General features: G+C 45.8%; 1 protein-coding gene across 4 annotated transcripts in view; it reads left to right on the top strand.

Moving 5' to 3' along the window:
- The window catches only part of gabrb3 (gamma-aminobutyric acid type A receptor subunit beta3), a 42,590-nt gene extending 22,127 nt beyond the window's left edge, over nt 1-20,463 (top strand). For 2 of the 4 annotated variants that reach the window (XM_062450473.1, XM_062450474.1), the window contains 7 exons: nt 8,371-8,591; nt 10,399-10,481; nt 11,439-11,576; nt 13,086-13,238; nt 16,576-16,820; nt 17,461-17,541; nt 18,719-20,463. In XM_062450473.1, the coding sequence (XP_062306457.1) occupies nt 8,371-8,591; nt 10,399-10,481; nt 11,439-11,576; nt 13,086-13,238; nt 16,576-16,820; nt 17,461-17,541; nt 18,719-19,072 (1,275 nt within the window). In that variant the 3' untranslated portion in view covers nt 19,073-20,463. The remainder of the gene's footprint in view (nt 1-8,370; nt 8,592-10,398; nt 10,482-11,438; nt 11,577-13,085; nt 13,239-16,575; nt 16,821-17,460; nt 17,542-18,718) is intronic. The other 2 variants (XM_062450475.1, XM_062450476.1) reach the window with 1 other exon arrangement.
- The last annotated feature ends 5,083 nt before the right edge of the window (nt 20,464-25,546 follow it).

Consider the following 25,546-nt stretch of genomic DNA (forward strand, 5'->3'; position numbering starts at 1 on the left):
AGCCAAATACCCATCCTCTTGTGTGTCCTTACATCAGATTGGTGGTGTGTTCACACACATCTTACTCCAGCTCTTTTTGCTGATCGTGACATATTTAGCTCATAGTCGTTCCAAGTCCAGAAGGTCACTGTGTGCTTCTTCTAACGAAGGCCTGGCTGAACCTCAGGAGGGGAGGGGGGGGGGGAAGTTTGGACTCCTCCAGGTCCCGTCAACCGCCATCCATCTTGGCTCGTAGTTGCTGACGGGGCGCGGCGTCCGATCACATGCTTCCTGGAGGAAATAGCCTCCGACGCGCCATCCCGACAGCGGTGTATGATGAAGTGCTGTTTTAAGGCAGCGACTGGAGGGCAAAGTCGTGTTTTCTGAGGCGTGTGGAGCGACTCGGCCCTCTCCGAGGGAGAGGCGGTCAGATTCGTTGGTTTGGTTGAGAAATAATCTCGTGGCTGATCCACAGACCTTGGTCGAGTCTCGACTGCGCGGCGAGTTAACTGCTCAAACACAGAGTATCGTAACGGCAAGCCGGTATGCATTACTCTCATGGGAAAATGACCCCTAAAGTGCATTCAAAGAAAAAAAAAAAAAAAGCTTCAACATTTAACTACTCGCATTGGCTTTCAGAGGATAGCCATGAGGGTTTAGCACTGCATGGCCTATCATGGAGCTACAATGGAGATGATGGTGTGTTGTTAGAGGGGACCACACCCTGTGTGTTGAGAGTCCTAATCTGCTCTTCAGGGCCAGCTCTCCACTGCCCATCTGAGACCCCTTGGCCGGGCCTCGTCAGCGACCGTGGCAGATTGACTGTCTGGCAGCAGTGTGGGTCTGCAGCCTGCAGATGGGTTTGGGGGAAGTTTGGGGTTGGGATGTTGAGCTGGGGAAAAATGCTACATCCAGAAATGAAGATGCCTTGCTCTCTGTGTGTGATAGCTGGCTACGGCTCAGTGGTGGAGCAAGTGATTGTACATCAAGAGGATGCAGGTTCCACCCCCCCCCCCACCCCCCTCCCTGACACACATACACATCCCGCCCCCACCCCATATGTCAATTTGGATAAGATTGTTTGCTAAATGAGCACATTATTATTATTATTATGATAGAAGCGCTGAGTTCATTTACATTAGTTCTGCGCAAACCTACTGTCGCCTGGAAGGTTCTCCAGTTTACTGGCATGTGTTAGATCTTTGTTCTGACTCGACAATTATGTCTCCTTCACGGGGTTAAAGGAAGTGGTGCACCAAAGATTTTGTTTAGTGGGCTGTTCAGGACAGCTTACGCACCACAGTGGAGCTGGCCGGAGCTGTCCATGGTGCTGAACCCCTCTTCAACACCAGAAAGATGAACCTCTCAACTAGGCCCTATAACCTAAACCCTCAAGGAATCTCTATGGCGAGGGCTTCTGCTTTTTTGAGGAACTTTATTTGGGCAACAGGGTCTTTAAACAGACTTCATGTGTTAAGTCTAGGTCCGTCTTCATGACAGCAGCTCAAACATTCGCTAAACATCAGTAATATGAAATAACTTTTTTGTTGATCGAGGATGCCATTTAGTTATCAAGGTATGTTTAGTACTTGTGGTTCTGGATCTTCTAACTGATAACTAACTAACTTAAGATTCAGGCACATTCTGACTGTGAGAGGATCCGTGGAGTATAGATCCCATTCCTGCTACGAAAACCGAAATAGCATCACCCTCTGGATGTGTTCGTCTCATCTGCTAGAGAGTGACTGACACATCAGGGGTCTTCTCACGCTCCCTCTGACGGATGTCCGACGATGATCACTGCACGCATAAATAGACCGTCTCCATGGTTACGGCCGATACCCTATGGAGTCTTCAGGTGCGAGCGCTGAGTCGTCCGCCGACATGGACACAGGAAGAATGACAGCAGCGAAGAGGGAAAAGACCCCCAAAACGATAAACATCTGAAAAACTATTTCAATGTACGTGCGGCGTCAAAGCGAAAGCGACGTGCAGAAGACCCCACGAGAACGTCACGGCGCGAGTGAAAGTAGAACATCATCGAGAGTACAAACTCTGGGATTATTTTTAGAGATTGTTGATGTCTGGCTCAACCCCATCCCCGCCCCCCCCCTCCCCCCGTCTCTCCCGAAGGACCAGTTAAAACAACGAGGTCAGTCTAGACTGAAGGGATCTCATTGGCACATTTAACATGGACTGTGATGTATCGTCTGACAAAGAAAAAGAACCACGTCTCCCCAGTCCAACACTAAAACAGACCCCCCCCCCACTCCACAGCACAATACTTAGACAATACAATGGATCTATACAGTAGATACCTTAATAATAGATACTGTACTATAGATACCCACTATAGATACCTTAACACACGAAACAGAACTATAGATACTCAAATTCTAGATACTGAACTATGGATACCTTCATACTAGATACTGAACAATAGCTATAGAGTAGCCAGCCTACTAATAAGTTGTTCAGCATAGCCAGCACATGTTTTAGATAGACTAGATAGACGTTTGACAGTGTAATATTATGTGGCATTTAACCCAGTAATAAATGAGGCCATGAGAGTGGAAAATTTGTCTATAAAATATTAAAGTGAAGATTCTCCCCAGCTGCAACTGTAGTTGCTCACTAGCTCCAAGTTGAGTTTTTTCACCTCCTCTCTGCCCCCTCGCTCTTCACAAATCGTGATTGATTCCCTTCTATTGATTCGTCATGGATGAGGTTGATTAGTCCGTCGATGTCAAACACCGGGATGTCCAACTGCCATCCTTGTGTGCGTGTGTACCGCAGCAGATCTCATTCTGTCCACGTGTGTGTTTAGAATGATTACAATAACCTAATCATTTAGCCGACGCTTCGATCCAAAGCAATGTCAAGGGGGGAAGATATGCAGTCAAATACTCTAACCACTGAGCTATACCCCTCTCATGCCCGTTTACAAAGTGTGTGTGTGTGGGGAAGTCGATTGCCTGGCTGAAAGCTGTGCCGGGTGTGCAGCACTCCGATAGCTGCAGAAGAGCCGGGGTTGTAATGGGCAGGTGGCAGAGCACCATCACAGACGCCGGCTCGTTGATAGATCCAGCGGATATGGCGTGCTCTTTGCTGAACAAGTCATTTCCCCCCTCTCTCTACTCTCCTCACAGACAAGCAGGACGATGCAAATTGCATCCGCTGATTGCAGTTTTTTTTTTTTCTCTCTCTCTCTCCTTCCTCTTTCTTTCTGAGGTGCCATAAAGAAAAAAAAAGGATTTAAAAAAACCTTGGTAGATGTGTGTAGTGGGAGTGATAGTGGGGCCAAGCTAGGTTTTGGACCGACAAGCATGGTTTGAATATTTTGGGGTTATTTTTTTTAAATGTAAAATGTACATTGGGTGTACTCTCACCTCTTCCTAACACAACTATTATTGATCCTCCTCCTTGCTTTTATTAAAAAGCTACAGAAATATATTCCAATAAACCTGGACGTAACACACTTTTATATATATAGGTTCTGTAGGACGTCAAACACAAAAACACACCAAACACATCGGTTATGCCTCCCTCGAGAGAACGTCACAAGTGCTGTGTAACAGATGACGGTTCGTTCCACCATGCTAGCTTCTGGTGAAAACGGTTGCCTTGGTAACCGTCACCGGTCTCGGTCGGCGCCTCGTGGATTCTTTGCGGCGCTCACCCAGGTGACGAGCAAAGTTGAGGGGGGCCCCTCGAGGAGGACGACCGCACTCGCCGTGGAACCAATCAATCGCCGTCAATGTCGACCAACCACATATGACCTTATGTTGTTCTGACTTTTCAACAGTTAAAAAAAGACCTCACTTGGACATAACACCGAAACAAAAACAAAAAAAACACGACACTAGGACAAGGCTGTCAGGAATTGTGGGGCCGTTCCCTGATTAGCATTTAAACATCTTAACCCCGCATGACTAGTTGTGACAAAACTTGATCGCAGGGGGACGAACTGAGAAGCGTGAAGCCGCTTCGGTCTCCACAGAGAGAGAGAGGGAGGCGCAGAGGTGTCAACGGCATGCTTTCAAACAGAGTCACACAAGGTACCGGCCTCAACCCTGTGTGGGCGAGCTGCAGAGGGCTTGTCGTCAAGGAGATGAGATTTATTAATATATTTCTCACTTATGCTCGCTCGCTTTCTCTCCTTTTTTTATTTTTAGCTTGAAAGCAGCGCCGGCGTTTTCCCCTGTAATTTTCCAATCAGAGGTTTATTTTGATTTAATGTCGCTTCCAAACGTGTACGTTGTTAAGTGCCCTCCGATGATAAACATGAGTTCTCCTGGCCTTCGGCTTTTGGTCCATCTTCCCAGTCACAGCAACAGGTGATTTCACACACAGCTCTGTGGAAGTCTGTCTCTGCGGACCAACAGACCTCTCCCCCTGTAGCCTTCGCCAGCTCTTCTCGGCGGCAGCGTGGCTAAGTGTTTATTACTCACTATGACTCAGCCAGATGAGGAGCTGGATAGACTGAAAGGACAGCCATTTTGGCATGTTTACATCATTCTCGGCCCTGCTGAAGGGAAGTTGTGCCCTCAGAGAGCTTGGATGTGTTTTCCACGGTGTAGTAGATTTACATGGAACTTCCCGGTCGATGTGTCAGGCCCAGAACCCATCTGCAGCCCCTGAGTTCAGTCCCCCTGGAAAACCTGAGGAACTGAAAATATTGGAATATTAGTGTGGTCTTTCATGACAATAGCAACATATTGGAAATATGTGCTGTTCTGGGCTGTCTTAACGGTGTGTTAAGTATTAAACTACGACAAATAACTAATCACAATACCCATGTTCGACAACAATCAGCTAAAATCACCGTCAGGAAATTGTGACCACTTGATGGAAATGCTAAATTCAGATCTTGATTCGGAGTCAGATATTCACAGGGCCGACACTGCTGTTCCGAGAACTGGATCTGTGTTGAGGAACGTTTAGGACTATTTTTTTATTCTGACTGTTCTACTCAAGCATAGTCAAATAATGAACCAAGGAGCTCTGTGACAAGAAGACGCCTGGTGCAGGATGCCCTCCTTTCACAGGAGGGTAAGGAAGAGAGGGGGGGGGGGAGGAGGAGATCTTGGAGAGGAGGAGGAGGAGAAGGAGAAGAAGGGGAGAGGAGGAGAAGGAGAAGAGGATGAGAGACTCTGCACCGTGCCCTCATCCCCAGCAGATGTCCTGGTGTTGGTTTGATGTAAATCATGTTTGACTGGCATGCTGTAGCCATGTCTGTGTGCGAGCGCGACAGCTCTCTGAGTTGATGATGACACCACGATCCCTTCCTTCCTGTGAACCTCATTTATATACTGGTGCTCGGAACACTCTCTCTCTGCCTCGCTTTCTCTTTCTCTCTTTTCCTCTCTCTCTCTGTCTATCTCTCTCCTTCTCTTTGTCTCTCTCTCTCCCTCTCTTTGCCTCCCTCCCTGTCTCTCCCTCTCTGTCTCTGTCTTTGTCTCTATCTCTTTCCTTCTCTATCTTTCCTTCAATTTGTCCCTGTTTCGCACATGATGTCTTTTTGTTTCTCTCTGGTTTCCATTCCTTCTCTTTTCTCTCTCCATCTCCCTGGCATCTGTCCATCCATCTGAAAACATAACATGTTTTTCATTTTCTCGCTTCAACTGCTAAATGAAGAAGTTAAATGCGAAGAAAAGTAGAAATACCTTGATTAAAATGATATGGCTACTGGGTAATCTAATAATCATATTAACCAGAGTCGATAGTGATTGTATCTTATTCCCCTAATGCTCTAAAAGCCTATGGATGTGTCTGATTATAACATTGCCTCAAGTAGCTTTTCAAATGTCCTTTCAAATAGCCAGAACAGTACATATATATTTGCTTCTCTTTTGTGATCCGTTTCCTTAAACTGGTATTGACATTTGAATGCTGTCTCAACATCGACAGAAGGAGCAGATTATCGAGCAGTTGTGTGAACTGTGTGAACTGTAAGTGAAGTAGATTCTTCTGACCTTGGGTACAGCATTTGTCTGAATAAAATAAAAATAAACTCTTACAGTATGCCCTGTTCTTACATACTCTTCACTTTTCAAACTAGTGTAACTGTGTGTGTTTGTGAGTGTGTGTGTGTGTGTGTGTGTGTGTGTGTGGGGGGGGGGGGGGGGGCGTATCCATTGTTGTGGTAGAAATTGGAGAGAAATAAATATTTCAAGGCAGCGGTTTGGTTCTTTGAGGTGATGTTGCGTTGAATAATTAAGTCTGTATTTCATATCCGGACTACAGTTTAAAGAGGTGAACTGGTACTGGTACAGGTGAACTGGTACTGGTACAGGTGAACTGGTACTGGTACAGACGGGTGGGGTGTTCCCTGGAATGTCTGACAAGAGCTTTCTACAGCGTTTACAATTCTGTTACAGGTCATCTGTCATCGTAGAGTGTACAACTGTACACTGTGACAGGAAATGAACAAATTATTATACGTCATGAATGTGCTACTTTCAACGGTGTCAAGTCAAACAATGATGTGTCTATCTCTGCTCTGGACTGTGTGATCCGTCATGGTGTGAGATTAAGAGTCCACAGATGGACTCATCTTTGTCTACGGCTGTTGTGGAAGAACCTCCCCACACAGGCCCAGGCTGCATCACCCAATCAGCCAGGCAGCCAACCAGCCAGCTAGTCTCCCAGCCAATCAGCAAGCCAGTCTGCCAGCCAGTCAGCCAGCCAATCAGGTTACCAGTCAGCAAGCTAGTCAGCTATCCCACATTAGAACTTGACAAAGGAGAAGCACTGATGAGAATATGTAATGGCTCTCTCTACTGGGGGAGAGAACGTTTTCAGCACCCAGAGAGAAAGGGTGAAAGCCTCTCTTTGAGGGGACTGAGAGGGGTGGGTGAGGTGGGGTGGGGGGTAGGGTAGGGTACTTTGCCAAAACTCGTTCCAGTGCCAGGGATTTTTGCCCAACACATTTCCTGTAATTTCTTGTCATTACAAGACTATTCCCCACAGAGTCGATTACTCTCCAACACTGAAGAAGCATCCAAATTAGAATGCTCTTTGGTTGTTGCTTTTTAAGACAGACTGTTTATTGTGTTTCAATTGACTTAAATGTTTGTGCCTATTTCCTGCCGACGAGTACAAATCTATACATGGGCCGACCCAACAAACCTGCAATGCAAACATGCACTTTTATGAATATGCTATTGTGTCAGTGTTTCACATTAGATGCACTCTCAGCACGTTGAAAGGAGTGTAGTTTGTTTATTTTCCAGAGTCTTGCTTATTTATTAAAGACTAAAGCATTCCGGAACGAGTTCTAGTATTAGTCAGCAGAAGGGAACCCGGTGTTCCAAAGTTCCATTAAAAAGTCCTGATGGCTCCTGTTGTGGAACTGGTCTCCTATCAGAATGAGTTGTTCGCCAAGGAGATAAGTGTGTGTGTGTGTGTGGGGGGGGGGAGATAAAATGGCTGTCCCAAAGGAGTCTCACCATGGCAGTTTGGCTCCAGAAGTATTCTCCTTTCCTCAGGGTTATGGATAGACTGCTGTGTGTGATTATGAGTTCACACGAACTTCAGCCTATCAGCAGAGATAACATCATGACTGTTCACCAAAAGAGCACCTCAGAGGACTGTCAGTGTGATCCTGGGGGTTAAGAGAACGTTGTTGGTTCTCCATGTCATCCACACTCTGACACTCACTGGGAATAACAAACGGGCTGAACGTGAAGACGTTTATGCTACATCATGACAGTCTGGTTTGTGCCTGTGGCTGACCTCAAACCGCAGTTCCAACCATGCGAAGATCTCTGCAGATATCAAGTTGCAGGACTGGTTCCGATGAAGTCTCACCAGATTCAACTCGATAAACACCTCACAGGCAGTCAGTCCGACAGACACAAGCGTTCTGTGTTCTGAGGACAGAGCCCTGTTTAGAATGACTGAGGGCGATCCTTCACCAGACAGGTCCGAAAACATGGCCGCCCAGGGCCACTCAGGGAGAATTGAGAGAGGTTTGACACTTCTATAAATACCACAGCCACAAAAGAAAATCCATCCCTTGTCAGGTTGTGTTGTTGTTTGATGACTTTGGCAGTGTCCCTTCTGCTAGTGAGTAGGCCTCTGGATTCAAAGTTGTCATGACGCTGTTCCAGCGGTGCAGGTATCATTATACATGGGACACGTCCCACCCACTTTATGAAAAACGCCAAATCTGTCTCTCCCCCTTTTTATTGAAAAAAGTACATTTAACAGCCGCGTCCTAATTTATTTTAAAAAGCTGTCACACTTACATTTGAAAACCAACCTACGAGCTGATCAGTACCAGTCTCATGGTTTTAGAAATAGAAAATGTACTGTGAGGTACAAAGATGTGGTGATTAGGAGACCTTAAGCCTAACCATATCCCAACCTGTTCTCTCTCTCCCCCAGGACTACACGTTGACCATGTACTTCCAGCAGTATTGGAGGGACAAGCGGCTGGCCTACGCCGGGATCCCCCTCAACCTCACGCTGGACAACCGGGTGGCCGACCAGCTCTGGGTGCCCGACACCTACTTCCTCAACGACAAGAAGTCGTTTGTTCACGGCGTCACGGTCAAGAACCGCATGATCCGTCTCCACCCGGACGGTACGGTTCTGTACGGACTGAGGTGAGAACCCCTTCTTCTTCCTCCTCCTCCTCCTCGTCATCACCTCCTGGTTCAGAATCGAGCTCCTCAGTTGCCCGATTTTTTATTAAAAGGACACACGACACAATTCCATATATCGCATCAGAACCCCCAAAATGTCAACTCTATTTTATGGGAAGAAGTGTTTTTCATTAAGTCAAATAAACGCTTACTGGATTGTTCTAGAAAGGACTCCATCTTTGGGATCCCCAGCTTGCTCTGCATGTTCATCCTGGAGCCCAGCCCTTAACCAATCTAACCAAATCAAGCCACCCAGATTTCATTTCCTCCTCATCAAAACGACACTCGATCTTCGCGATTGTCTTTGGACTCCGAGAGATTCCCTTCTGCATAAATGTTCTGCACTCACGTACTGCACAGGGGCGACATATTGCAGCGATCTTCACAGTGGGAGCCTCCTAATGCGCGGTAATGTGGAGAGAGGGCATTAACAAACAACAAGAAGAAATAGACCACAGTGCATTACTAAGCAGCCGAGCTATTTCACGATACAGGAAGAGACCGAGCCATCAAGGCATGAATCTTCGTAATCGACCCATGCTGAAGAGGTAGTGTTTTATTTGCTTGTCAGTTTTGAAGCCATTAATGGGAAAAATGCTTATGAGTTTATGGTAATGTGTTGGAACTCCCCCCCCCCCCCCCCCATCTATTACATGTAGTGTGTTGAGTTTCTCTGGTGCAACTCTGAAGGTCTCTCAGAAACACACCACTGACAGCAGTTTTTCATACACGTGCACGGCTACTGACATCAAGGACATGCCCTGCACTGTATGTGAGCTGGAAAAATACAGAATGTGTGTGGCAAATATTACAACTGGCCATATAGGAAGAATTGGCCGCGTTTTGTGAATGCAGGCCACATCTTTCGTGGTGCTGACTCATTCTTTCGTCATGTTCCAGTTATGTTGCGGGACATAACTCGACACATTTTATGTAAATCGATCGTGTGTAAGGGAAACACGTCAACGTTTCTGTCTGTTATCTGTCAGGAAGTGTTTTTAGGCAAGTCCCACTGTATTGGCCCATGCAGTATGTGGTGTTTCGGTCTTTTCTAAACTACAGTATTGAGTGTGAGCAGGAAAGGAAGAGGTATGGACTGGAATGTCAATTGGGCCTCTCTAGATAGGATTCTCACAGTAGTCACCACTTACCTACCAAGTCTACCAAGGAAATCGATAACCCTGAAGAGGAAAACCAGTTCAAGCGGTCCGTTATCCAAAAACGTCAAAGGGGTGATAGGTGGGTAAAATGGACATACAGAGAACCTCAAAGCCCCATTGACACCTATTTTCTATGCAAATCTCACAATTTGAAACTGCCGCTGTAAAATGGGCGAATCGCAACTAAGCTAATAGTTATCTTCAACTCGGTGGCTGTACCTTATTTGGCTCTGGTCTGTAACTTTGTAACGCCCCAAAATTTACATACAGACCAGCCCACTGGTGTTCTGGCCCAGGAACATGAATGGAGGTCACGTAGATCTCAGACACTAGTTAAGCTGCGCTCATCTAAATCTTTATGAGCATACCATAAAAGGGAGGAAACCTCTCGTTTCATTCTAGGGCTATTTCACAGGGTTGCATTAGGGCGCATAGAACAGCACCCGGGCCATTTTCAGCCCAACCAATGTTACATACCCTATTCTTAGACGTTAAGGAACAGTGTGAAATACCCTATATAATCATTCTATCACCCCTTTAAGAACGTTTAAAGCCCTGCAGCCCAAACGTTTCTTGACGTCTGCTGTTGTGTGGTCTGTGTGTTTCAGGATCACCACCACGGCAGCGTGCATGATGGACCTGAGGAGGTACCCCCTGGATGAGCAGAACTGCACCCTGGAGATAGAGAGCTGTGAGTGCCGAGACCTGGATACACTCCTGGAGGGAGGGGGAGGAGAGAGTACCTGAGACAGACCGATAGGGAGAGGGAGAGAGAGAGAGACAAAGGGAGAGCGTGTGAGAGCAATGGATAGACTGATGGAAGGAGAGGAGGAGATCGAGAGAAGGAAAGGGAGGGAGAGAAAACAAAAGAGAGAGAGAAATGGAGAGAGAGAAAGAGAAGTCCACTTTAAACTGTGACATTGCTTCACCTTTTCCGATCTGTTTGCTGAGAGATTTTAAGGCCGACCGTGAATTTTGCAACCATGACGGCTACATGATTGGACCAAACTTAATCAGTCTTTATGACTAGTTTGGCTGTTTCGATGCTTAACAGTTCTCTCCTCATAAACCAGTTGAAGGTCGTTGATCCCATGAAAGTGGATTTTGTTGTCCTGCTTACCAATGGGTCTGATAACCATCTGATCACAGAGCGGAACATCGGACTAATGTCCGATTTACATCGGCCTTGTGCAGACGTTACCAAATGGCCGACTCCTGTGATTCATCAGATGTGATCGCACTCCGTCATTAGCGACGAGAAATGTCACTTGGCACAAATGCAGATTAAAATACATTACTCATCTTGTCTCGCAAACAAAATGATGGCATGAGCGTATCAGCCGGTTCACCATGGCAAGCCTTCTGGGGAAGGCCGATACACAACATTTTACATCGTTTTCACTGTGGGGGGAAAAGCCAGGTATGTAGGTGCCTGGCCACATCCCTCCCCCCCCCCCCCCCCCCCCACACACGCTTTTCCTAAAGAAACGTGTTTTTTAACGGCTGCATCTTCAGTTATAAAAAAAATAAAGCTGTCCCCACCCACATTTGCAAACAAACTGACGCCCCTGCAGTACTGCAATGGAGCTGCAATTGTCCTGGGGAGTTTGGATCTTTGACCTTTCGAGGGGTGTGTGTCTGGGCGCAGATGGCTACACAACGGATGACATCGAGTTCTACTGGAAGGGAGGCGACAGCGCCGTGACGGGGGTGACGCGGATCGAACTGCCCCAGTTCTCCATCGTGGACTACAAGCTGGTGTCCAAAAATGTGGTCTTCTCTACAGGTAAGAGCCGTTATACACAAACACTTGTCTTCTCTCCAGGTAAGAGCTGTTATACACAAACACTTGTTTGTGTATAAGGGCCCTTATGCACAAATACAACAATTAATGTTTTTTTTTTTACTGCAATTCCTCTCCCAGGGCGCCTTGTAAGTTATCGAGGGTTAGGACATTCAGTCTGATGCGATGAGGCATATTTTGTTGTCGCTTTTTTAGCTTTATTTACTGATAGGACAGTTGGAGAGAGACAGGAAAGCAGGGAGAGGGGGGGAGGACGTGCAGGAAATGTGGCCTCGGTGGGATTCGAACCCAGGCCCCTGCGTCAGGCAAGAAGTTAACCAAACCACTCCCTCCATGTTCCCACTGTTCGGCTTTGTCGGAAGTTTCATGGAAGTGCTTCGTCAGAGCCTTGTATCATCTGGGGTCCTTACGGTAGCTGTCCTACGCGCCGCCTGCGTTCCCACGAGGGCCGGCAGTCCCACTTATTTCAAAAGGCCTCCTAATTACAGGCTGTGCATCACACGGCCGCCCCTGTCTCCGTCTCTACAACCGTGGAGCGCTGGAACTGGGGATGCGATGGAGAGCCAATTAGCCTTTGGTTTCTTTAAGCACTCGAGAGAAAAAAAAGTGAGGGGGGGGGTGGGGGCTCTCGATACAGGAGGACATCATACATTCATGAGTTAGCGTAGACCCGCAGCATAACTGATTCCCCACTAATGCTCCAACCCTTGCCGAGGCCTCCACGATAACGACTGCTCCCCTTCCCTGTGTTAATGGCAGGAGGGTTTGTAGTCACGTACGTATCTTTTCAGAGCTGAACCCTGAGAGTTGTTGGCGAATGACAATCAAGGACGTGAACAAGACTTTTATAAAATCGTTTGAGGAGTTATTCAGATCTCAAGTATGAGTGTGCTTGTCTTTCCAGATATAAATAAAGACAGTGACAAACATTCATTGTACAGGGTAATATCTGAGCATGCTACATTTACATACCGGTTGAAGAGTTTCTGAAAATAACATTCCTTTGATCTCACCAAGGGCTATTTTAGGTGAATTACATTGCAGCATATATATGTAGCGTAATGCAGTAGCGTAATGCAGAAAACTGTATGCACTGTACATCACTGTAAGATCTTGACACTGCCTTGAATTCTTTGATTCCTTTTGACTAGCAGTGCAGTGTGGTGTTCTTTGAAATATACATATGATGCGTGTGTTATACGCACACACATGCAGGCACACGCACACACAAAAATGTCAGGAGTAAAATAAGAAAAAAGAATCGGTGTTAGCTCAAGGCCAAGTTACACAGAACTCTCGTTCTATCAGGACGACTGCTTGTTGTCATGGCGATTAAAATGCGGTCCATGCGCCCGTTGGCGTGGTAACCAAAAACACAAAACCAAAGAGCTGTATCCCTCTCTCTCTCTCTATGTGTGTGTTTGTGATCCCTCTTGACGTGAATACCCACAAAAACTCAAAAACAAAACCTTTTCCCGTTTCTCCTCATAGGTGCCTATCCGCGACTGTCGCTGAGCTTCAAGCTGAAGAGGAACATCGGTTACTTCATCCTGCAGACCTACATGCCCTCCATCCTGATCACCATCCTGTCCTGGGTCTCCTTCTGGATCAACTACGATGCCTCCGCTGCCAGGGTGGCATTAGGTACAGCGCAGCCCTTCCCCCACCTGGGCCCATGCCCACCCAGTCCCTGTATGGAAGGCATTATAGTGGAGCATGCGTAGGCTACATCAAACACATTAGCTTGCGAGCTAACGGCAGCTAACTGTTTGTCTGTAAAAACAAAGCCTATGCCATTATAAAAAACACATTGTGACGATCACAGAACACGAGCTTGCACACAGTTTGTCACAGAAACGCCTTTAAAAAGAAATTTTACACATTCCCAGCTAGCAATGTAGGCAGAGTCTCGCTGGCGGACACACGGTGTTTCTCTGTCTGAGCTGGTCCCAAGTCTGCCCATTAGTGGAGCGCTCAGCCTCCCGTGGACTCTGCTGGGAGTCTGAGAGCTGAGAACAGGGTTGGGTAGTGACACATTCAGCCAGTGGCTTCTGGGAACTAAAAGATGTCCCTCACTGCAGAACAAAACTGTCATTACCCTCCGTTGTCCCCTGCTCTCGCGCTGGATTAGGCTGTCCTTGGATGTGCGTGTGTGTGCAACACTCGCACAGGCTGTGCGAGTGACAATGCTGTCCACCCCGAACCGACGGCAGATGCGGTAGATTTTCGGAGGGAGACTGGTTTGTCCGGAACTGTTCTCTCTCCATCCCGAGGGGAGAGAGAATGGCGGGGGGTGGGGGGGGGGGTTCTCCAAGTAGAGGAGGGTTCCCAGGGAAGTGTTCTCCAGGAGATAGACATAAGGAGGCCTCTGATTTACCTGTGTTTGCGTTGTCCCACGCCCCCACTGCCCCTCTTCCCCCTCAAAAAGTCGTCTGCTGGAAACACCGAGATCAATGCGGTTGGAATGCAATTACGTTCAGCCTCCAAATTCAATCACTGGAGAAGCTGTTTCTCAGACAGGCTCTCTCCCATCATCATGAAGATCCTATGTGAGATTAGCATTACATGATTCCCCTCCCCAGTTTCACACACTCCAAGATCACACCCCCTAAGAGTGACAGCTTGGATTGGAATCCAGTGTTAATGTCATCAACACGCTAGTGTCTTTTCAAAGAGTCAGCTGAAAGGCTGCTTTATTACCATAAACCAAATCTGTGTTAAAGCTCTGAGATTCTAACGGGAGCCAGGCTCTAATGTTACAGGGATACGTTTAGCTCAGTGGTTAGAATAGTTGAATGCAGAATCAAGAGGTCACAGGTTCAAATCCCCCTCTGTGTGTGGCATTTGATAGAAGCTATATACATTGTCGTTATGAACGTGGTTGGTGGAGGGAGTGTCGGGCTTGGGTCAGCGTTGGGTAACTCCACTCCTATCTACTCTACTGAAGGGTTTAGAGTCTTGTTTTTCTGTTGCCTGTGGTCGGGAGACATCCAGGCCTGTCCACACCCCCACACTTGCAACACTTTGGGTTTATGTAAGTCATAACAGACCGAAATAGACCGTGCATGACGGGCGGTAACTCCCTGTTTGAAAGGTGGAAACGCAGCCTGTGTTAAAGCTGTTCGATTTTGACTGTTCTTTTTTTCGGTATTGTTTGCCAGTGTTACAAAGAGGGGGAAAATGCTGTCGTTTTTTCGTGTTTATTGTTTGTGATATAATCAAGATTGGGTATGATAATACAAGTTTAGCTTATATCAGCTTGTGCTTAATTATTTACATCGTATATGTCGAGCATATGGTGGCTGGATATGGTGGCTGGTCGCTCATGGTTTTAGGGCATTTTCCGCTAAGCTAGTCCTAAGATAAAGAAACGTAGGCTTGCCAAAAAGTGGCGATGAGGCGATGATAAAAAAAGGTCATTAAAGATGTATGTCCATTGACCAGAGAGACTATGTTACTGTAGGAAAAATGGGTAGTGGCGTTCCAATAATGTTCGGAATTAGTCATTATACAGTATAGACAATATGTAAATATGGATGGATGGATGGATAGATATACAGATCGATGTACATCTATACAGTAAACACCAGCTGGGTGTCCAATAGAGAGGGCTCCAGCTAAATGTAGAAAAAAACGAAACCATCTGAAATGCTACCGAGCGAAGGAGAAGGGTTGTTAGTACGTTAACAGCAGAACACACCCTGACAGCTATGCAGTCATCTGCTTGGTGTTCCCTAGCGATCAAAAGGAAGGGATTCCTCAGGGAGTTATGACAGTGGAAGGGGCCTAGCTAACCCATCCCACCCCTGTAATAGTAGACAGATTGTTTTTTAATTAGTGACAGAAAATTAAAGAGACAGTCATTTTTTCCCAATCTTAATTGGCACTAACTTGCCATGCATATGATGTCCTGTATTCCCTGAGTACCCCTATCTAGTTCTCTCCCAGGTGTCTTAGCTCTAACACAGTCCACGAGGAATACCCTAGCCAAAGGGTGCCATATAGACTGATTTGTAACAACCATGTGAAAAGGATTCCACAAGGAACCCTTTTCCAGGTCCATGGGCCATTGAAGTCAATTTAGAACCCTTTACAGATCAAAAAGAACTGTTCCAAACAGCAACTTCCAGAACTGAAAAGGGTTCTGTTATCTCAGAGATGTTTTATCAGAGGGTTTTTTAATTGTTACTGCTAAAGATGCTGTGCACGATGGGAAAGGGGCATATAGACTCTCAGTTAATACTTGATTCAACACTGTCAGTCACTGTATTTGGTAGGAGAACCCCCGCTTGCTGTCTGAGTTAGCTGGTGCTGTAGCTAAGTCCACACTCAGTTTAGCCATGCAACATTGATGGACAAAACGTGATTCAAAATCGGCCACAACAAATCGTGTCTCCTGATAGGATGGTCTTTTCCCCTAAGCAGGCTTGATGACAGCTCCCCGTTGCTCTGGAGCCCTATAACAGAGAGTTAACCTCAAGCTGTGATATTTATTCACTATGAAGAATGTGTTAATTAGAAAAGTGTCAGTGGTTGGTTGTCTCGGAGTCTCTTTAATGTCAGCTTGGTAGTTACAGGCAGTGTGACTTTTACAGCGCAGAGCTTCAGAAAGGACGTCTGCTCCTGGGTGATTTTTTACAGTCAGTTATGGTCCAAGGATGCGTGTGTGATTCCACTTATATTTATGTTTAACGTAATGAACTATAAACCTCAATTGGATAGTAAACTTCAGCTCCTGCATAATTTTCCTTTTAGAAGAAAATGTAGTCCATTCCGTGGAATGGCCTTCACGGTATGTTGCAGCTGGAGTATTTCCCCTAACCCAAGCCCTAGTCCCAATCCTGATACTAGTCGCAGCCCTAACCCTAGTCTTTACTCTAGCCCTGGTCCTAGTCCCAACCCAGGCCCTTGTCCCAACCTTGGTCCTAACCCTGACTCCAACCCTAGTCCTAACCCTAACCCCGGTATCTCTCTCGTCCAGGCATCACCACCGTGCTCACCATGACCACCATCAACACCCACCTGAGGGAGACCCTCCCCAAGATCCCCTACGTGAAGGCCATCGACATGTACCTGATGGGCTGCTTCGTGTTCGTCTTCCTGGCCCTGCTGGAGTACGCCTTCGTCAACTACATCTTCTTCGGAAGGGGGCCTCAGATGCAGAAGAAGCTGGCTGAGAAGGCTGAGAAGGCCAACAACGACCGAGTGAAATTTGACTGCAACCAGGTGAGGCCTCGTCTGGACCAGTGTGTAACAGGACAACGTGCATTGCCGTTCGACTGAGAGTCCTGAGGACTTCAGAGGGTTTCGTTTCAGGTCCTTCATGTGGCACTTCCAAATGTGATTGGGTCGCACTCTAGAGGCCCGGGGAGAATGGATGTTGCCTTGAAATGTTTTTGTCGCATATCAGATGGCGTTGTCAATGATGATATTACAGAGGATTGTAGAGTTTGGAGTTCTACACAGAGGTTGGTAAGTATTGCAGTCACGACAGTGTACTACTGACTTCCTATGAACAGCTCATCTTTGGCCATCACAAGCGATGCCGGAATTCGACTGAACACAGCCAATTCCCCTTTGAGATCTCATTTCCAAAGGTTATGTACATCATACTGTACAAACCATGTCCGGGAGAGAGTAAATGTGTCTTCTGTCCTCCCCATAGTGGTGACGCGGAGGGCAGTTTTACCTTTAGCTCCACCCCTTTGACCCAGGGCAGCCCTCTGAGTAAAAAAAGAACTCACCCAGACCTTCACATCATCAGATGCAGCAGCTCCTCTCCTTCTCCTGCTCCCTCACAGCAGTGTCGATAACGAACCTCAGATGACGAGGCGGTCTGTTTGTTTGTGTGTGTGTGTGTCTGTAGTCTATTCTGGAACGAGCCAATTGCAAAGCGGTGTCGATTAAACACTCCAATCAGGTACAGGGGCGACGTCCCTCACGAGGGGTGAGTGTGGATCACCACCTGTTGTGTCATTCGTGAACCCTCCCCCTCAACCTTTTTGCCGCCACGCGAAGTTGAATCCCTCCCCACCCACGCCACCCGTCATGGAAACGCAGACTCGCGGCCGGGATTCTGTGTCTCAGAGCAGCCATTCATGAATCCTGAGTGTCCCCTCCTCTCCTCCCCCCTCCTCCCCCCCCCCCTCCCCTCCCGCCTTCCCACTCTCTTCATGGGCTTCCTCACTGTGCCTCCGAATGTGCTCTTGCTCCTGAAAACAGTGCAGTGTCACAGTACATTTCCCTGCCCCTGTGCCCTATCCAAAGCCATCAGCGGCGATGGTTCAGGTCATTACTGTGCTGTTGGAACCATAATTACTGCATTATTGCTGTTGGAACTCCACCTTGAATTATTTATTACCACCCAGAGGTAGACAGAGGTAGGAGTAAACAAACAACAGACAGTAGGGAGGGGGGCCCTCGGGGGAAATAATCTCAACATGTCAGTGTGTTTCATTAGATAGGAGCGTGACACCGTGTTAAGCTTGCCGCACATCAGGTTAATTACATCAGACTCGTAGCAGTTTGTAGCCTAATGTTAAACAACAATAACACTAACGCTAAACGTCCATATATAAATGAGCATATTTATAATGACTATGTGCAACTTTAAGACAATATGTGTGTGAGAATATCATGTATTAATGGGTGTGTTATACACCATGACTATTTGTGAGAGATCAGGATGAACCCATTTGTTGGCCCTAGATGGAGCACATCCAGACTACTTGGCTCCCAGGCAGTAACATCCTGCACCTCATGTCCTCCTTGGTCCAGCCTGTAACATGCTGACAGATTTATTTTTATCCTGTCTGAGTGTAGTAGCGGCCATAACAGAGAGAGGGGGGGGGGGGGGGGGGGGGGGGGTGTTATCATTCGATCAAACCCTGGACAGATTTGTGAGAGGTAATTTAGTTTTGGGGACAGGAAACCTGTTTATGAAGGCCACTACTCTGTAGTTGCCAAGTTTACAATCTGTCAGCCTCCTGGATGGTGTTGGCCCGCCGTTTCCTGATCTATGTTGTCAAATGTTCGTAAGGAGTTATTCACCCAACCGTGTGTCCCCGCACCGGCGCAGCGCCGACGCCTCTAAACGCGTCCCTGTCTCTCTCCCCCCGGGCCAGGTGGACTCCCAGGGAAACATCTTACTGACCACGCTGGAGATCCGCAACGAGGTCGCGGGGAACGAAGTCCCCACGATCACCGTGGGGGAAACGCAGAACTCGTCCTCCTCCATGATGTTCGATCACTCGGGGATCCAGTTCCGACGGCAGAGCTCGCTCAGGCCGCCCGGGCGCCAGAGCACCGACCGCACAGCCACGCTGAAGAAGAGTCGACTGCGCCGGCGTTCGTCTCAACTGAAAATCAAAATCCCCGACCTGACGGACGTGAACGCCATCGATAGATGGTCGCGGATCATTTTCCCTGCCGCGTTCTCCCTCTTTAACATGATCTACTGGCTCTACTACGTGAACTAAATAACCAATGGGATTTTTTTCAGAACCCATGCTTGTTTTTGTAAGAGAAAACACAGCCATCTCTTCATCGAAAGGATGTGATATGACATTCCCTTTTACAATTTTTTATACTTACTGAGCCCAGGATCAATATGTACCCAATCATGTGTGACCATGCACAGTCCATTCATTCAAGCACACAAAGATGAAGTACCACACACCCTCTATTTCATTTCTAGACCAGAAACTCCTTCTTTCTCTGAAGAAACTTTGTTCCGATTAAGAAAAGTAATGGATAGTCTTTACAGAAATGGCCAATTATCTCAAATTGTAATTGGGAGAGTACAGTACCCCTAAGTTATGAAGATAGCTGAAACTTTGAGCAGAATTTGGAAATGCTAAACCCAAGATTTTGCGTTTTGTTAGGGTGTTTTGGTGTCACATCATATCTATTATGATATTCTTTGAGTTCTGAATAATTTGTTACATTGTCATCTGTTTGCACAGGATCCAGCTCAACTATATTCTAAATAGTCACATATAGAGAATAATCTGGGATACATATTTCCTGTGATTCATGTATGCCACAAACTGTTATTTTGAAGTGCTGAACCTCTGGACAGACATTGAACCTTGTTCTGTAGATCATGTATTTGCTTTTAAGACAAGGACTTTGTGACTTCAATACACAAAGTATTTCGGTCATGGACTCCCTAAAGTCATCCCTCCACACTGGTCTTCACGACCAATTATGCAACCAGTCAAAGCATCAAATATTGTATAAATTTGTCTTGTTATTAACGATTCTACCCCAGTAAAGACAGTCTCTCTCTCTGAGTAGAGATGCGGTTTAGTGCCACGAAGCCACAAAGGCAACTGCCCTATGCCCATTGACATTTCTACCAAACTAGTTTTGGTTTGTCTGCAAAAATGTACAATTTCTAAAATTTTTAAATGTTCTTTTTATGTGGCTTGTTTAAATAAAAATGAACTTTTACTTTTTACTACAACTATGTACAAAGTAGCTAGAAAACACAACTCAGGTTCAGAACGAGGATATTTCTAAGAATTAATGCTCATCAGTACACCCATACTTAACTTAAATACTTAAAATGAATCGGTTGTTGTCAGGCTTCTGCTGAGGTTGATGACAACGACCATTCATTTCAACCAGGTGTGTTGGAAGAGGGAAACATTTAAAACATGCAGGGCAGGGGGTCCCAAGGACCCAGTTGAGAAGGGCTGTTATAGACTCCAGACCTGAGGTGTTCGCTGCGCCTGTCTGCTGTGTTGCGCTAAAAGGTTCTCTGTCACTGTTTTGGTTTGTTGGTCAACATTGCTTCAACATGACTTTGATTGATCATATTACTTTTCAAATGTGTTGTAAATATATTACACATGTTGTGAAATCATTCTTGGTGTGGTTTTTATTTATGTATTTATGTGAATTTGTTAATGACTCACCGATCCATGCAGATTAGTTGACCAGGTTTGGTCTAGTAAATTGGATGTCGGGACAGTAGTTGGTAGACAAACATGATCTGGCGTATTCACACAATTTACTGAAACCCATTGAAATATACTTCAAGACTGAGTAATGTGTTTTGGACTCAAAACTAGCTTTCGATTGTCAAGCCAAACCCTAAAACACCTTACATATAGCAGAGATGGAGGACAGAGATTTATTTCCAGCATCAATTTTCAGACAAGGTGCGAGGTCCTCCCTAAAAATGCAGACTTTTTTATAGCTTTTTTTTTGCATTTGAGAACGGCTCTGCGAGGTAAAAAGGACGGAACACTCAGGGGACCAGAACACATGACTCATCAAATTCCACCTTGTACCTGCGAGTATGTTTATGAGTCAGGCCACCCCTGGGCAAGGTGAAGCAACTGTATCTCACTGCATCGCTGACTCTGATGGTTACCCAGCAAATGACCTGAAACATAAAAATAGCTACTTTGTAGATTAGTTTATGTTACGCTGAAAGAAAAAACATAAACCTGTAAAATATGATTTACGGTTTGTTCCTCAAATGTTCCCAAAATGCATCACGATATAAAAAACGGACAGTATTCATATTATATTGTCTTTTTAGCTTCCACATACAGTACGTCATCACAGATTATTTACTCTTGTGTTGAGGAATTGGATCTAGATTGACCATGGTCCGGTTAATCTATATGTCTGGATCAGACAGGACGATACTGTAAGTCAAGTAGGTTTGCATCCTTTCCATGTCATGTAGAATGTCACTGGATACGCCTGAGATCCGACCTTAAACCCTCGTAGGAGACCAAGAAATCTTCCCAAGGTGAGGAGGAGGAGAGCTAGAGAAAGATGGTTGATCCATTTGTCATAGCTGATTAGAAAGGTGTTGTCCACGGCTTGGAGACGAATTAGCCATGGCGTTTCAGGGTGCCCTTAGTCCCCTTAAAGATAATCAAATGAGTTTACATTTAGTCATTTAGCAGACGCTCTTATCCAGAGCGACTTACAGTAAGTACAGGGACATTCCCTGGAGGCAAGTAGGGTGAAGTGCCTTGCCCAAGGACACAACGTCATTTTGGCACGGACGGGAATCGAACTGGGAATCGAACGGGAATCGAACTGGCAACCTTCAGATTACTAGCCCGGTTCCCTCACCGCTCAGCCACCGGACTCCCATTTCAATCATAAAGTACAAAGGCTGAAAAAGAGGAATAAGAAGAAGAGTGGGTTCCCCAGTGTGTGATGTGGGATCACAAGTCCAGCCTGACCTTTTAATGACATTATGAACTGAGCTCTGAGATGAGTATTCAGCATGTCTTGTCAGATGAGATATGGCTCAGAGAGGATCCCTGATGGACGTGCAGTCCCAAGACAAAACGTGATTACAATCAACGTAGACTTACTAAGAATACATATAGCAGAGTTCTCAATAAGTGTGTGAATATACAAAATCGGTACATATTAACTACACTTCCAACTGTGTTGGAAAAAACATATAATAAAAAACATACAATAAAATTAAAATAAATAAAATATTTTTTTTAATTAAGCCCTCATTTACTATATATTAATTCGATTTAAGGATGCTCTTTGCACTTGGGGTGTGATCCATAGTGTCTCTCCTGTGTTTCTCCTGCCTGTCTCTCTCTGCCTCGCTCTGCCTGTGGGCCGGCCAGTGTTGGTTCAACACCCTCACCCAGAAGCCCTGGTTGCGGCCGAGACCTTGGCCAACCGTGAATCATCACTCACCTTCTTTATTTGTTTTCTTGGTGCTTGTTTTTTTGTCTTCCCTCAGTTATATTTTTCAGCAAATGCATTAGTCATTCTAATATATGCCACTATAATGCTGGGTAATATCTTATTCCCTTGCTCCAGTTAGTTTTGGGACTGGGAGAGTATGGCTGGAGATTGATGGTTATGAGATTCGGTTGTGTTGTGTAATATAAGGGAGCTGCAACTGCCACTATAATTCAATTCCCAAATTACAGCAGATTTATAATCATTATGAAGAGGAGATTAATGAACAGCAGCGACACTCCGCTTCGTATCTCCACTGTGTGACGTAAGCAAACAAGATCTGAGGAAATACCATTTGTTTCTCTCTCACTCTCTCTCTCTCGCTCTCTCTCTCTCTCTCTCTGTTCTCTGTCACTTTCTCCTTTTCTTCTGATTCGTTCCTTATACATAGGCCTGCTATTGCATTAGTATTATTTATTTTCATACTTGATTTTAATTTCTGAATTTGTGTTACATGAATAGGCTAATCAATGGGTTTGGATGTAAAGTCCAGGAATTTCGATTTCTCCTAATTTCACAGAGCTTTTTTCAAATTGGAACTGACATTCTGAAAGCTGGAATACAGGGACTTAATGTGGTGCTAAACAAGAATAAAATCACCACTCTCATTCATAGTTCAAACCCTCTTTGACTTAATAGGTTTTACGGTTGAGCAAGAATCTTGTTAGCAGTCAAAATGGTTAACCAGGTGTCCATGACGAGTTAAAACGAGTAAAAAAAAGAAAAGAAAAATATAATGGAGGTTCATTGCATCAATAAAAGATGACCTCTGTAAATTGTTAGTTTTATTTTGTGTGAGGACACAACAAACCTAGCATGTGAACATTACATCCATACCAGTAGGCATCCATACTTTAGCTGTTAGAAAGGAATTACCACATGTCATAAAAACCATGATTAATTACTGTTCATTAATGAACAAAAAGCCACATGGAAACCCATTCATAACTTGACTGTAAAGGTTCCGGTCTATAATTAGGTTATTTGGAGGCAAAACAACAGATGAGTGGGTATATGAGTGGCGCTGATAGCTTTTCATGCAACGATTTCTCACAACACAGAAAACATTAGTTCTGTAATTGTCATAAAACTCTATCATCATGTGGGTCGAAAAATAACCAATACAGGTTTAAACCAACCAAAGTGTGTTGTAGCAATACACAATCAGCCTTCCCATGATTCACCAGTATAAACACTGACATCTAGATAAAGCCTTGTGATTTATTCGACCCATATCACATGATTCGACCAGTCCCGGCGCTATTCGTCCCAACGTACACGGTACACCCTCTATCTTTATCTGTACGCACTCAAGGGCAAGAGGGTAATTTCCTGGTTTGTCTGAAATAAAAAGATGACATACTGCTCCATCCCTCTATCTCAGTGTCAGTATCTCCACCCGGACCGAAAACAAAAAAAAACAACAGTACCTTTAATAGCGCCTTGGAAGCTCAGCCAGTCTGCACTATCGCAATCATGCCTCATGCTGTACGGCTTGCCTCAGGACTCCTGTGTATCACATGGGACAATGAAACACATGAGAAACAATAACACAACTAATACTTTATTGGCTTCCTCTTTTTAAATGAGCTTTTGAGGGATAATTACAGAGAGGCAATAAAGTATTTTCCGGGGCGTAATAAGACACAGTCTGTGTAAATATTTGCATGTTGACACAGCGTGATCAATCTAAATGAGCCATATTAGAACTGGGGGGGTTGGATCACATGTGGTGCACGGGCAGAGGATCTTACCGTGAGAAGGGGCCGGCGAGTAGCGCTCTGGGTGCCCGGGGATGAAAAGCAAAGCTTGCCTCATCACAGGAGGGCCTCGGTGTTCACCACACTCCCTCCGGGCCACGCTCCTGGTCCCGGTCATATACACGGCGTGGATCCTAATCGACGTGCCCCCCCTGTGAGCCTTCCAGAGTCGAGAAGAAACGCTTTTTGAAATTCGCGGGCCCGATCCTCAACTCTGTCCCTGCCTTAACCCCCCCCCCCAACCCCCATCAGAAGGCCCAGCCCCCCCGCACCCCCTCCCCCGTGGCCTCTCAGTTCCGCTGAGGTACAGTTGAGATAATATCACATGCAAATCTGCCAAACAGAAACATATCCTCAGTTTAGACAGACTCCTTTCTTATTTAAGCTATAGGGCTCCTCACCTTGTCTCCTCCTCGATAACGCAGATAAATCTAACTTTTCCCTCGAAATAGCTGCCCCACTTTCTGTTTTTACGCCCAAACAACAATTATGATGTTCGAACTCCCGAAAATATAGGCCACACTGCAACAGTTTGGTGTATTGTCTCTCCCTGAAGTGGGGCAAGGTGTGCATGAGGGGGAAGCAAAGAGCGTTTCTGAAGACCCATTATCAACATTAGATCAAAAATGGACCTGGGAAAAGACAACTATCCATAACCACGCTCCCAGAGGAGTTTGTGGTGTCTGATCCCTTTGAATTTGACCTTTTTTATTTTATAGAAATGACTGCATAGTTTGTGTTATATATTTGAACTTGTAGTTTGTCAATGTCAGGTGGAAGAGAAGGATCATGGGACATGGTGTCAAATTTGTTTCTCTCATCATCGTTTGGCTCCACTTTGAGATCAGATGTGATGATCACATGACAGATACGCTCCTCCCTTGGGCACGATGAGGTCGCAAGGGCGTTTTCTGGACTCTCACAACAGCAAGGAGTGACAAGAACCTAGAATCCATCTTCCACTTGCTGTTCCGGCCCCCATTCCGCCTGCTAGTTCCAATGATTTGTGCATATCCTCCAGGATGATGGAGTGACAGCTGTTAGGGGCTCCAGGACCTTGGGAGTCTGAGGCAGGGACAGTCAGGGACAGGCCAGCCTCCCTCATCCCTCCTCCAGACTCCCTGATGACTTCTCTTTTCTGTTTTATATCTTTTTGTGTGTTTTTATGTTTTGTGCAAGTACAGTATTCTTGTCATCATTCCAGTCGTTCTGGTAATTCTTGTCATCATCAGCATAGCAGCGTCACTATGGATACTGGCAGCATTCCTCTGTGGAGACCTTGGAACAGTTGCTGCACCCGACACCACACATCCAAACAACACCTTTGTGTTTGTCGACAACACTTAACCTTGTGGAAAGCAAACCTCTTCAACTTGGAGGGCTAGCCCAGGCATTCAAATCAAGTGAACCTTTGTTCAATATACAGGACCTGGAAGGTCTCATTGAGTT

This window comes from Osmerus eperlanus, chromosome 24 (genome assembly GCF_963692335.1).
Source record: "Osmerus eperlanus chromosome 24, fOsmEpe2.1, whole genome shotgun sequence".
Classification (NCBI taxonomy): Eukaryota; Metazoa; Chordata; class Actinopteri; order Osmeriformes; family Osmeridae; genus Osmerus; species Osmerus eperlanus.